The sequence below is a fragment of the Vespula pensylvanica genome, chromosome 12 (assembly GCF_014466175.1).
Source record: "Vespula pensylvanica isolate Volc-1 chromosome 12, ASM1446617v1, whole genome shotgun sequence".
In the NCBI taxonomy this organism is placed as follows: domain Eukaryota; kingdom Metazoa; phylum Arthropoda; class Insecta; order Hymenoptera; family Vespidae; genus Vespula; species Vespula pensylvanica.
In genome coordinates, this window is record NC_057696.1 from 4,129,004 (window position 1) to 4,142,945 (window position 13,942).

General features: G+C 37.1%; 1 protein-coding gene across 2 annotated transcripts in view; it reads right to left on the reverse strand.

Annotated features, from left to right (window-relative positions):
- LOC122633629 (RNA pseudouridylate synthase domain-containing protein 2-like) overlaps nucleotides 1-13,942 on the reverse strand; it is a 72,275-nt gene that overhangs the window by 15,572 nt on the left and 42,761 nt on the right. For both annotated transcript variants that reach the window (XM_043821731.1, XM_043821732.1), the window contains exons 3-4: nucleotides 7,168-7,272; nucleotides 3,747-3,834 (exon numbers count right to left, since the gene is read on the reverse strand). In XM_043821731.1, the coding sequence (XP_043677666.1) occupies nucleotides 3,747-3,834; nucleotides 7,168-7,272 (193 nt within the window). The remainder of the gene's footprint in view (nucleotides 1-3,746; nucleotides 3,835-7,167; nucleotides 7,273-13,942) is intronic.

A 13,942-nucleotide genomic window follows, 5' to 3' on the forward strand; every position in this document is an offset into this window, starting at 1 on the left:
ATTTCGATGGAATGAAAATTGGTAAGGGGAGAGGCAGAGAGAGAGAGAGAGAGAGAGAGAGAGAGAGAGAATATAAAAGAGAGAAAATTGTTCCTTTTTAAAGATAGAAAAATATTAGGTCTAGCGAAAAGTTCGTTTTTATTTTCAATCAAGCTTTAGTTATTTATTTAGTAATACTGTACAAAGAAAGAAAGAAGGAGAGATAGATAGATAGAGAGAAAGAGAGAGGGAGAGACAAAGTGATTGTAAAAGGAAAAAAAGAAAAAGATTGTAGCTTTTTTAGATGGAAAAATATTACGTTAAGCGAAGAATTCTTTTTTATCGAATCAAGCTTCATTTATTCATTTATTTATGTAATAATACTATACAAAAAGAAAGAGAGAGAGAGAGAGAGAGAGACTATGAAAGAAAGAAAATTGTTGCCCCTTTTTAGATTGAAAAAAAAAAAAAAAAAAAGAGAGAGAGAGAGAGACAAAAAGTCTAGGGAAAAATTTCGTTTTCGTTTTCAATCACCGAACTTTCATTCATACATTTATTTACTTTAATAATGGTCGTGTCACGCGGACGAAAAAAAAAAAAATATTTAACTCGTTCGACGAAGAGAGAGAAAGAAAAATAAATTAGATCGTTTGCTCTTTGATATCTTTCCGGGCCGTTACGTTTTGCAACGTTCGAGCGAAAACTGTTAGTACGTAATTTTTGCAATTCTGGGTCACGCATACACCTTGCAAAGCGAGAGAGAAGATTTCGCTTAAATCCCACCACCAGTCGTGTTCTATCTCCCGATAGGAGGAAGAAAACAAAAGGGGGCTTTATTAAATCAGTACGCTGATCGCCAGGGACGCGGACAAAAGCTGTGTACGACGATATAGTATAGCTTTGGGAGATTCCGTTGGTCTCGCGTATTGATACACACACACACACACACACACACACACACACACACACACACACACACACACACACACACGTATACGATGACCAACCATACGCGTTCTGTATATTTTTTTTTCTGTCCTATCTCCTTCCCCACTTGCTCTCACCATCCCTATCCTCTGCATCCTTTTTAACCCCCACCCTCCACCTCCCACCCATCCACTTTTCGTCGAGAATAGAACACAGCTTTTATCTATTCTCTTGCTTTTCCTAGAGATCGCGTTTGTTATCGATTATTATTTTAATCTCGTGGTTGTTATATATATATATATATGTGTGTGTGTGTGTATGTATGTATGTGTGTATGTGTGTGTACGTATATATATGTATAAAGGAATCGTTCTTCGATATCATCGCGATTGAATTTTGAAGAATTTATTTTCAATAATTACTAAGAGGGCGAGGGAGTGGATTGAGAAGGTAAAAGAAATCGGCATGGATTTCAACGTAATTTTTCATAAAGATCTGGATTATGTTTATTCAGAATCGCTAATTGAAAGAGACATCTCTCTCTCTCTCTCTCTCTCTCTCTCTCTCTCTCTCTATTTTCTCTTCCTCTTTATCTCCCCTTCTTTATTACTCTTCCCTTTTAGAATCGATAAAATGCATGGTCATCAGAAAGGACGCGTCATCTTTGAGGTATCCTCGTCTCAAAGCTTCGAAGATAGATAGAAAGGGAAAGAAAGAAGTAAAGAAAAAAAGAAAGCAAGAAAGAAAGGAAGGAACGAAGGAAGGGAGGAAGAAAATAAAATAAAAAGAACAAAAAAAAAAGAAAAAGAAATACACAGATATCTATATAAACACATACATATATACATATATATTTATTTTTATATTTATATATATATATATATATATATATATATATATATGTATATATATAGAAAACGATCGACGACAACTCGAGGAAACGAATAAAACGAGAAAACAAGCGTTTGCGAAAGCTTTGTCGATCTCCTCGTCTCGATATTACGGAAAAAGGAAGGATCTTGGACGAGGGACGTTGAGTTTCCTGCGATATTAACGGGTATACCTTCTTTTGAGTATAAAGGTAATACAGGATAGAAAGCTTCTCTTTCTCTTCCACCCTCTAAATCTCCTTCCTCTCTCTCCTCTCTCTCTCTCTCTCTGTCTCTCTGTCTCTCTTTTTCTATCTTTCTTTCTTTACCAGTTCGATCTCCCGAGGGGAAAAAGAATTCTTGGCGAGTCGTACGATAGCCTCGATGAAAGAACGTGCTGGCAGCCCTTACTTCGATAGTAATAAGAATACAACATGGCCGCCATCAACCGGCAAACTCGCGCCTTCACTTCGAAGAGAAAGCTTCGTGATTTTCCTATCCATCGCCTCTGGCGCACACGAGGACTTCTCTCTCTCTTTCTCTCTCTCTCTCTCTCTCTCTCTCTCTCTCTCTATTTCTCTCTTTCACACATACACTCGAAGAAGTCAGAAAAGAAGACGAAGCGCTGCCTAGGTGGATGAAAAGGAGAGGCCGAATTACCAAGACTTGGGATTTCACGGCTCGATAACGTACGCTCGACTTGCTCGCTCGAGATAGGATCGGATCTAGATTTAAATCACGTAGAGGTTCCTCCATCCGTTTTATGCTATATCTGTAGATATCCTACGTACTATATATATATATATATATTATATATATATACACATATACAGACAGATAGATAGATAGATACACACATTGCCCTCGAGAAGCCGATCGTACATCGTCGAGGCTCACGAAACCTCCCTGGAATGTAACTAACCTAAAGCTTGCTTTAGCCTTGCAAGGATTGCTAAAAGAAGCGCTAAAGGACGTACACAGAGAACGAGAGAAATAGAAATAGAAAGGGAATGACTGACCAAACCATGGCAAGTCGACCAAGACGATAGAAAGCCAAGGTTGGAAAAGGTGCAAGTGGGCAATAGGTGAGGGTGTATCTTTCGAGTGGCATTAATAGGTCTTTGTTTCGTCGGAAAGAGAAGTGTCTGGAGGATGCCCAGGCAGCGCGTCGTCAGCCGTGCGAGTCTATTATTCGAATGTGGAGCAGATATCGGTTGTCGATATGCCATCCACCAGTCTAAATATTCGATCGATACTACCCTCTGTTCATCCGTCTTTCTTTACTCTTTCGCGAATCTACTCTTTCTCTCTCTCTCTCTCTCTCTCTCTCTCTTTCTCTCAGTCTGAATCGTAGTAGTCTTGCGCATCCTCCATTCTCGTTCTAGCTCTTTCTCTGTTTCCGCACCTGTTAGCAGCCGATCCTGTTATCGTGGATGCAACTTTAACTCGCAATAATGAGCATCAGTACGAGCGAGTCTAACTATCGAATCATCGATCCTCCCCCTTCACCCACCCTCCCTATCGACGAGAAACGTCGATAATTCTATCCCTTGAAGTGGCTGAAACGTCGAACGTTTATATCCTCGAACGTTTGTTTCTCGATCTCTCGTAGGGCTTTTCGATGGGTTACGTTCGTAATGTCGGCTTTTAATCTTGGGAAAAAATGGAAGGATATATATATATATACACATTGTTAGATAGTCTAAGTTCTAAGTTCTACGAGCTATCGTTAGATTTCGTATGGTGTTATCTATCGATTGGTTATCATTTATGGTATTGACTTTCTCTACTTTTCTTTTTATTCTGTATTTTTTTTATAAACAACGAGCACGCTTAATCGTCAAATACGTCGTTAATAAACAGTGACACGTTATGATCGTATATGATATAACATCTATATGATACATCTAATCTTCTCGAAGATTTAGAAAAAAAGATTTCTGAAAGGAATTATATAAAAGTGATACTGACCGTTTTCCACGTAATAACTGGTCTCATTGTAACGCTCGTCGGTGAATCCTGGCCTCTTTGCTTTCAATGCTTTCGTTTCCAATTTCGCCTGAAACAGAAAGCACCCGAATAGTGATGCGTGAGAGGTCAAATAAATGAGCAGATGAAGTAGAAGGAGGAATAGACTAAGGGAAACGGACACTGCTACGAGACACAAAAATGCGATAAGAATAGTAATACAATATCTTACGATTCCCTTCTCGAGATAAACTACTCGTCGGGGATTAAAACGAATGAAACGAAACGAAACGAAAGAAAGAAAAAAACACACACACACACAAACAAAAAAAGAAATCAAAAAATTCTCGATAATCATGGAATAATCTTGATTCTAATCGAATAATCAACTGACAAACTTATTAATTAGAAAAGCTATTCTAATAGAATATCTACGAACTATCTTTTCGAATCGATTAAGCGATCAATCCTCTTGAAAATCTTAATTCCGTTCGAACGTTGTGATAAAAAAAAAAAAAGGAGAGAAAACTACTACGAAAAAAAAAAAAAAGAAAAAACGAACGAGTAGGTAAGAATTGCCGTAGAATTTTTTTCTCTTTTCTTCTTCTTTTTTCCCTTCTTTTTTGTTTCTTTTTCAAACAAACAAACCTATTTCTCGAAATAAGTTACAGCTTCCGTTGGGTATCTATATCCGACGAGTTCCATCGGACTTCTCGATAGATAAACACGAACGAACGTAGGAAACGTATGAACGTTCGAACGAAAGATTTGATGATTTCGGAGCGCAAGAATCTTCGCGCCACTCGGCGACTCCAACGTTCTGGAGTTTCGGCTGTATCGACCGGCCATGAAAGTTCCCTCCCTTTCGACCTCCACCACCCTCGAACTCTCTCTCTCTCTTTCACTCATACAGCTGACATCGAGCTCCTCCTATACTCTGTCTCGCCGCTTTCACAGCTTCGAGAGGGCTTTTGCTTTCCTCGTCTTGCACGCGCCACGCTGTTGCTGTTGCTGTTGCTGTTGCTGTTGATGTCATTCTGAATCGTTTCTGTTACTGATACCCTTCTTCTTACCGTGCGTTATATCTATATAATATAAGCACTTCGCGAATAAGAGGATTTCATGGAACAAGAACGAGAGTGAGAACGAGAGCGAGAGAGAGAGAGAGAGAGAGTAAGAGTAAGAGTAAAAGCGAGAGCAACAGCGTGTATGTGTATGTGCGTTGTGCGTGCATATCTTGTAAATTCTCGTCTCGAGCACTATGATCTCGCATTCCAGAGAACCGGAGAAGATATATAAATAGGGGTGGAATGGAGGTTGGTGAGGAACGAGGGAAGGGTTGAGGGTGGTACATCATCGGCATACAAATCATCTCGCGAGCATACAAATTTAAATCTGAGTGTATTTTTTTTTTTTATACCTGTCCCCGGGTGTACAGTAGTAGTTGCCTGTTGCTGTGCAACCGATAGAAATATCAATGGGAGGAGTAGAAGGAGGTGGTGATGTTGGTAGTGGTAGTGGTAGTGGTACTGGTAGCGGAACTGAAGGGGTGGCTGAGGGAGAAAGGATATACGTTGAAACGTAGAGATTTAACGGATTAAAGCTTCGGAGATTTCAGCTTTAAATCAATTTGGAAAGACGTGAAACGAGGATTCAAGCATCGTATCATGTCCTCGACTACATTTTCTTTATCTCTGTCTCTGTCTCTCTGTATATCTTATCCTCTTTTATTTTTATTACCATCATCTTTCACGAATTACTTCAACGGGGAAGTAAAGATAAATATACACGGAGAGAGAGATAGAGATAGAGATAGAGATGGAGATAGAGATAGAGAACGTCGCGTCAAGTTCATCTCTAGTTTTATATAAACCCGTCTTTGAAACGATTAACGGACAGGTAGGAGGTAGCGTAACGGGTCCCTCCTTAGCGAGAGCGTACCATCCTCAAGACTTTAACAAGTACCCTAAGCAATTAATTTCGACGGGATCTCGAGTTAGCAGCCGAGCTGGTAGAAACTTCCTCGGTTACGTTAAAAAAGTAAATGTCGGTGGTTGGTCTACAAATTAGTACTCGACTTCGTTGGAACTAGAGAAAAGGGGAAGAAAAAGACAGAGAGAGAGAGAGAGAGAAAGAGAAAGAGAAAGAGGAAGAAGAAGAAAGAGAGAGAGAGAGAGAGAGAAAGAGAGATCTTAAGGTTGAGAATACTTAATTAAATCTTGTAAGATAAAAGACCAAAAGGAAAAACGGATGGATTCGTTTGGACAAAATCCATCGAAATCGACACTGTTTTATTTTCTTTCTCTTTCTTTCTCTCTCAATTTAAAGATTCCAAAAAATGAGAAAAAGAAGAAAAAAGAAAGGAAAGAAAAGAAGAGGAAAAAAAACAGCAGTGCCGTTAATAACGGTCGTAACTCGTATTTCAAAGCGAGAGCAGCGTGTAGCACGGCGGCAATAGTGCACGGTTAGGAGGGCGTGAGCGTTTTCTTGGGCGTTTATTTCGTTAATGACGACAGCGGCGCAGATTAATGAGGACGGGCATCGTGGCGTCGAGCGTCGCTCGTCGCCGCTGCCACGTACGTCAAATATCGACGAGAGTCGGACCAAAATACACGTTCACTTCTCTCTCTTTCTCTCTCTTTCTCTCTCTCTCTCTCCATCTTTATCTCTCTGCACGATCCATTCCAAACCTGTTACGTACGTTTTACCGTCTATCCACGTGCTGCTACCGAGTTTTGCTGGCTCACTAATGCCGCGCTCCAAAATAGGTACACTTTTATAACAGGACAAATTCGTGGACCTGTACTTTTCAAAGAGAGAGAGAGAGAGAGAGAGAGAAAAAGAGGATGGCCAAAGTAAATCGGATCGACTCAACGGGATCTTCATTACTTGACCATGTACTCTTATTTTAGGATCCGCTTAAGTGTCGGAGAAAAAGCGTACGATTTTCCTTTCGTTCTTTTCCTCTATTTTCTTTCTTTCTTTTCTTTTTTTTTTTTTTTCATTTCTGTTCTGTTTTAGGATCTAACGAAATTCGTCGTTGTTTTATACGAACGTTGTTTTATACGTTGTAGGCGTGTATATAGAGATATCTGGGCTATGTCGTGTATCTACGATTTGTGTTTGCCCAGTGTTTGCCCGAGTGACGTTACTGAAAGCTTTGGCGCTCGCTACTAGCCGTTACCCCATTACAAAAGCCTCGTCTCGCACGGTATGCGAGCATTAAGGCTATTACGCAAGAGCAAAGCGTCTTTCGCTATTATACACGATGATATCATAGCGTTGATTTCCAATTCGATTGGTCTAATTCTTGTACTTGGGGTAGGGGGTGGTGGGTGAACGAGTGGTTGGAGTGGGAGAGTTAGTCGAACGTGGTGGTGGGGAGTTAGGGATTTTATAAATTTGTTATTATTACAATATTCACCTTTTTCAAGTCCTTGCTGGTATCGGCCTCCTCGGCTTTTCGTTTTTCCGTAACCTTCGAGGCGGGCAGTGGTATCGTTGTTTCGCGAAGGGGCTTCAAATCGATCTGAAACAAATATCGAGGAAAAATTTGTATATAATTAACGCGTTGATATACGAGAACGTGGGATATAGTGAGCTCCGCGTGCGTGGCCGTAGCGTTTATTAGCGGAAACATTTTTATTTTTTTTTTTTATTTTTTTTTTTTATTTTCCGCTAATAAAAGTGATACAAGTTCGATTACGTCGGACGACATAACGTACATACTTTGTCTCTGACGTATTAAACCAATCATTATGAGCAATATGGTATTATGTTCTTCTTTTTTTTTTTTTTTTCTTTTTCGTAAGATAATTATTGGTTCGTTACAATTGGCCTCGTAGGTCAGGCGAGAAGCGAATTGGCAACGTTTCGCTACAGATGCAACCAGGTGTTAATAAAATGTTTATTTTTACATATCGTCGGTCTTTATAAAACCGTCGACAAATTTTATTAGACGTTATAAATTTGTTGATAAGTCTATAATACGCCGATATAAATACATTTTGACAAATCCAAATGGGATTTTTTAGTGAACATTAAAATCCCATTTCTGAGGATAACGACGACGATGGAACGATGACGAATACCAAAGAGATCGTACGAGAGAGAAAGAGAGATCGATGTTGGTACAACGATATTTTCATTTGAGGAAATAAACTGATTCTCTTCTCTTCCTCGTCTAGCTCACGATCGGAAATTCTACGTAAGATTGTTGAGACGTATGAAAAGGAGCGATGAATGACCCAAACGAAATGAACAGTCATCAGATCGAAGTCGACTTTGGTCGAGGGAAAAGTTTTATTAGTACTACATTCGTCGGCAATTATTTCTTCGACTGCGATTCGCAGTTGGTCGTGGTTGGTTCGTTCGGTTCGGTGCGAATGAGGCCTCACGGTCGCTAGGGTCGCCCCTGACAACGCCCTTGCCTGCATTGCGGTGCTCTCTCTTTCCACCCTAGCTCTGCTTCTATCCTTCCCCCATAGCCCAACGCCAACGCTCGTCAAGAAATGCCGTTCCGTGAAAAGAGCAAGAAACGCGACTTAGCCCCTCGACCTACGAACCTACCACAGCACAGAGACCGGAGACTCTACAAACCCTCCTAGCGAGCGAGGAGGAACACACGTTCCTTCCAAAATCAATACCCCCATCGTATTCCTCGAAGAAAGACAGAGAGAGAGAGAGAGAGAGAGAAAGAGAGAGGGAAAATCCTTTGTCCTGCTATCATATACATATATTTCTTTTTCCTTTTTCATCCACTTATTTTTCTTCCTTTCTCCTTTTCTTTTCTTCTATTTTATTTCTATTTTTTTAATTTTTTGTCTTTTTTTTTTTCTTTTCTTCCTTTTAAACGATTCCAACTTATTTATCTTATTCCCTTTTCAAACAAGAACTTTCTCCTTTTCTTTTTTCTTTTTTTTTTTTTTTATTTTTTATTTTTCCCTTTTTACACGATTCCGACTTATTTATCGTATTCCTCTTTCAAACAGAACTTTTTCAAAGCAAAGCAAAGCAACGCAACAACCAACAATCCAGCGCCATCGATTATTATTCCTTTTGAAAAATATTTCCGTTTCTCTTCGGTTCTTGTTTTCTTCTTATATTTAGAAAGTATAAAATGGCGCAAAATCGACCACGCAGAGATACCTCAGTATTGTCCACGAGATTAACGACGTTCCATTCGTACTTCGACACGTTGCTTCGCTATGATAAATTGTTGGTGAACCCGTCGGACAATAATTGTCATCGTTCCACTGTCAGATACTACGTCCGATCGGATCGATTATTAGCATCGAACCGCGTATCCTGTCATTTTCCTTTCGTATTCTATCAAACTTTTGTGCCGCGTGAATTTTTCTGGAAATAAAGATTCTTTCGTTATTAAAAAAAAAAAAAAAAAAAAAAAGAAAGAAAAAAAAAACGGATCAAAAAATCTAGAAATTTCGTGGAAAGGATTTAAAAATTCCTCGTTTAAAAGATTTTTTTACCTCTCTCTCTCTCTTTTTCAGGAAGCTCGCGAAGACACGTCTTGTTCTGTAATTAAATAAGTGAGGGAAGATAAATGAATGAAAAAGGAAAAAAGAAATATAAAGAAGGGATAAATAAAAAATAAAAATCATGGTAAAAGAAAAAGGAGACGAAGAAAAAAAACGAAAGAAGGAAGGAAGGAAAGAAAGAAAGAAAGAAAGAAAATGAAATAGGATAACATCCTGTAAGCTTTCAACCGAGTAAACTTCTTGATCAAAAGCGATGTGATTTATCTTCTTGATCTGAAACCTCGCTACAAACTGGAATATCTAGGTGAATTGACTGAAGCAATTCGTAAAAGTGAATTATTACAATAATTCTTTATCTAAACGTGACATAAAAGCGTGGATCGTAGAAGATCCTTTATCACGTTATACGAACCCGTTCAAGTATGCTCCATTCATTTTTCATCGAAAATAGGAATGGCAAAAGAATAATACGTTATCATTTTATTCTTTCGCAAAGGATAATCATTAATCAATGTCCACAACGAATTAACGTGTACTTCTTTTTCTCATTATAGAAAACATTTGTTAATGGCATGTAAGCATCTTTATATTTTATTTACGAACGTAATTTTCTGTTATTTCATTAAGTTCGATAATCTAGAGTATAGGGATAATACGAAGGGATACTTTGGAAATTAACAACAAGGACGAGGACGAGGACGAGGACGAGGACGAGGAGGACGATGACAAGGCCCGAATACGATAGTGAAAAATTCTTCGCTCCGTTGGTGCGAAAATGATTAGGTAAATGGCGTTAATGGAGCAGAAATTTATACGCTTAAGACAACACGCACTTACGTCGAAGAATTCTATCCAAGTTTTTCGACGACGTCGTACAAATGAAGTCTATTTTTTCATGGTAATGTTTAATATTAATCGATAATTTAAATATCATTGTGTGTCTGTGTATACAAAAAAAAAAAAAAAAAAGAAAAAGAAAAAGAAAAAATAGATAATTGATTTATATTCGACGATCGATGATCAAAAAAATCCCGACGTAGAAAATGTCGTCTTTGACGAGAGAAGGAAGAACGCGACTATTGTTTCCCAAAACACTAGGATCAGATAGATGTTAAGCAAAAGCAAAAAGAAACGAAACGAAACAAAACAAAAAAAAAAAAAAAAAAGGAAAGTAGGCGTCCGGTCATTTTTCATGCGACTTCATCATCCATTCGTCGGGTATCGGAATTCCAAGTAATTTGCAGTAAAACGAGCGTGCGGCGATAGTAGAGTTTTAGTAGAGAGAAGAAAATGTATTTCTATGTGTGAGAGAAAGCGCGAGTAGAGACAAGGGAAAGGAATATAATAAACGAGTGAAAAAAAAAAAAAGAAAAGAAGGGAAAGGAAAAGGGAAAAAGAGAAAAAGAGAAAAGAAGAAGGAGAAGGAAAAGGATAGAAGAGAAGAAGCAGCAGAAAAAACAGAAAACAGAAAATAGAAAAAAAGAAAAAAAGTAGAAGGAGAAGAAGAAGCAGAAGCAGAAGCAGAAACAGAAGAAACAAAAATTATACGAAGCTACACGATGTCTCGTTCTTGTCGTCGCGTTTCGTTACGAACGGAATACCTCATTTCCTAATGGGCCAAGCCAAGCTCTCTCTTCCAAGCGCCTTTCTCAAACCCACCCCCACTCTTCCTGTCGACTACCCCCGTTTACACCTCTCTCCATCACCCCTCGAATACCCTCGAATCCTCCTCGTTCATCCAGGCAGCTTCTTTTGTAATTAAATGCCACGAACGAGCCACGCGTGAAAGAGCAAAAGCGCGTCGTCAGCAATGCGGTTTCGTCGCGCACCGTGTGTTACACCGAGAATAAGCAATCAGAGGGATTTCACTGTGGCGAGAAAGTCTGCGGTTGTCGATTAAGAAGGAAGGAAAAAATAAAATAAAATAAAATAAAATAAAATAAAATAAAATAAAGAAAAAAAAAATTGAGGAAAGAAAATATATCTTTTTAGCAGTAGTAAGGTCGGAGAAATCTTTTTTCATAGTATATAAATTCGATCTTAGCGACTTCCATTTAAATTGCATGTTTGCCTTTATTCTTTATGTTGTGATTATTAAAGTGTAACTAACTCTGATATGATTTCAATCGCGAGAAAAAAAAGTGCGATTAAGAAAGAAAGAAAGAAAGAAAGAAAGAAAGAAAGAAAGAAAGAAAGAAAGAAAAACAAAGGTAATCGTAGCAATAGATCAGACAAATATTTCGGATGGTATAAACTTTGTTTTAAAATGACTTCTATTCGAATTGCATCTTTGCTTTATTCATTGCTTGTGATTATTGAAATGTAGCTTCAGTATGATCTCGACGATTTCAACGAATATGATTGTCGATCGAAAGGAAAAAGAAAGAAGAAAAAGAAACGAGACGAATAGAGAAAATAATTATAAAAATATAAGTTTGGAAATACATCTTGATGATAGAATACATCGATCTTCAAGCGATTTCGATCGAAATTGCATGTTTGTTTGCTTTAATCGCCATATTGTGATTATTAATAAAATGTAGCTCTAGAGTTGTATGATTTAAGCGAAAAAAAACGTGTTTGATCGTCGATAAGAAGAAGAAGAAGAAGAAGAAGAAGAAGAAAAAAAGAAAAAGAAAAAAAATGAGAAAGAAATGAGAAAATAGCAATGAATTAAAAAAAAAAAAAAAAAAAAAAAAAAAAATATTTTAATGTTATAATTTCGATCTTAAAGTGATTTCGATAGAAATTGCAAGTTCGTTTGCTTTAATCGTTATCTTGCGGTTATTAAAACGTAGCTCTAATACGCGAGACAGTTAATATTTATCTTTCCTTTCCTTTTCTTCTAATTTGTGTAATGTAAGTTTTATTAAACGTTTCTTCTTATACGCCCACGCGTAACCAAACCCATCCACCTACTCGCTCATTCACCTAAACATTTGTACATAGTACGTACATGTACACACTTGTACGCACACACGCATATATATATATACATATATATATATATCCCGATAGCATCTAGATAAGTAATGAACTTTTAAAACAACAAAGCTTTTAATAAACGAACGCTCTGACCTCTTTGCGTTTTAGCCTACGTATTTTATAATGTTAAATGGTATAAGTTTTCTTTTCCGAGGATATATATGATCGCGGGTAGAGATGAAGCTATTTATAATAAAAATTACTAACTTTTACAAAGTTTCTCTTAAGTTTTTCTTAACGTTGCGAAGGTAAATTCCGTATGTTTAATTAAGCAATGACCGTGACTTTTTTTTTTCTTTTATATATATATATATATATATATATATATATATATATATATATTAATACGTAAAAAATATCACTAAATGTGGCTTAGAGATATTACGAAATTGATTTCTCTATAGTGATATCATCTTTCTATTAATATTATTACTAAGAGACCAAGGACGAAGAAATAAAAAAAAAAAGAAAAATAAAAAAACACAAAAAAAAAAGAAGAGTAAAAAGAAGGGAAACTAAAAAAGTTTTGGTATCTGCAAACTGTCGTGCTTTTGTCGAGCTTCTGCCAATCAGTAACACATGTCGTCGCAAAAAAAAAAAAAGCAAAAAAAAAAAAGGATAAAAAGAAAAAGAAGAAGAAAAAAACTTTGCTAATTCGAAAACAGCTGGATGTTTCGCCACGTTTGAAGATCTATAAGTGTCTTGACGTTCGCGTCAGGCATAGAACTCTTGTCTAAATCAATTGTGGATCAGCGATCTCGTTTTCCCTTTGGCTTTACGGTAAATTTCCATTGTATTTAAACGAGCTACTTATATGCGTTACCTTCTTGAATTAGATAGTAGTCTTGTGTTCTTCACGGTTAATACCGAGAACGCAACAGAGTTTTTAAACTTTCATAAAACGTTTTCTCCAAGTTCTTTGACCATCTCGTCGTAAAGAAAATAATAGGATTACGAAGAATAATAAAAAAGAAGAAGAAGAAGAAGAAGAAGAAGAAGAAAAAAAGAAGGAAAAAGAAAAGAAAACAAGAAAAATACGAAAAAGAATCCAAGCACGCAAAGAACAATAATACGTACAATAATACGATATCTATATACTTTGAAAACGGACGTAGGTGCACAGACGAATCCTGATATTTTTTTTATGAAATTTCTTCTTTCCTATATCGGGTGGTAGAAGAATCTCTTCTTTTTTTTATTTCTTTTTTTTTTTTTTTATTTTTTCATCATTTTTTTTCTGGAGGTTCTGGACCAGTGAACCAACCGGTCGATCGGTCGGTCGGTCAGTGTCGAGGGAATTAGAATGGTATGTAAAAAAAATTTCACGCAGGATCGCTCGACGATACCCCCCAACGCGAATTTAAAGATTAATCCTAGAGACTGATAACTTATGCATGCCGTTCGGTGGTCCATGACGGAAATATGCGGTTATGTACGTGCATATAAATAGCCACAAGAGAGAGAGAGAGAGAGAGAGAGAGAGAGAGAGAGAGAGAGAGAGAAAGAGAGAGAGAGAATGTATGGATGTGTATGCGTGAAAGAAAAACATAGAGAACAAAAAGAAGACTGGTTTGTGGAATCAAGTAATTTGTACAAACAAAAAAAATAAAAAAAAAATAGAAAAGAACATAAAGAATAATATTTCAAAAGCTATATAGACAGACAGAAAATATTCGATATATATATATATATATATATATATATATATATATATAT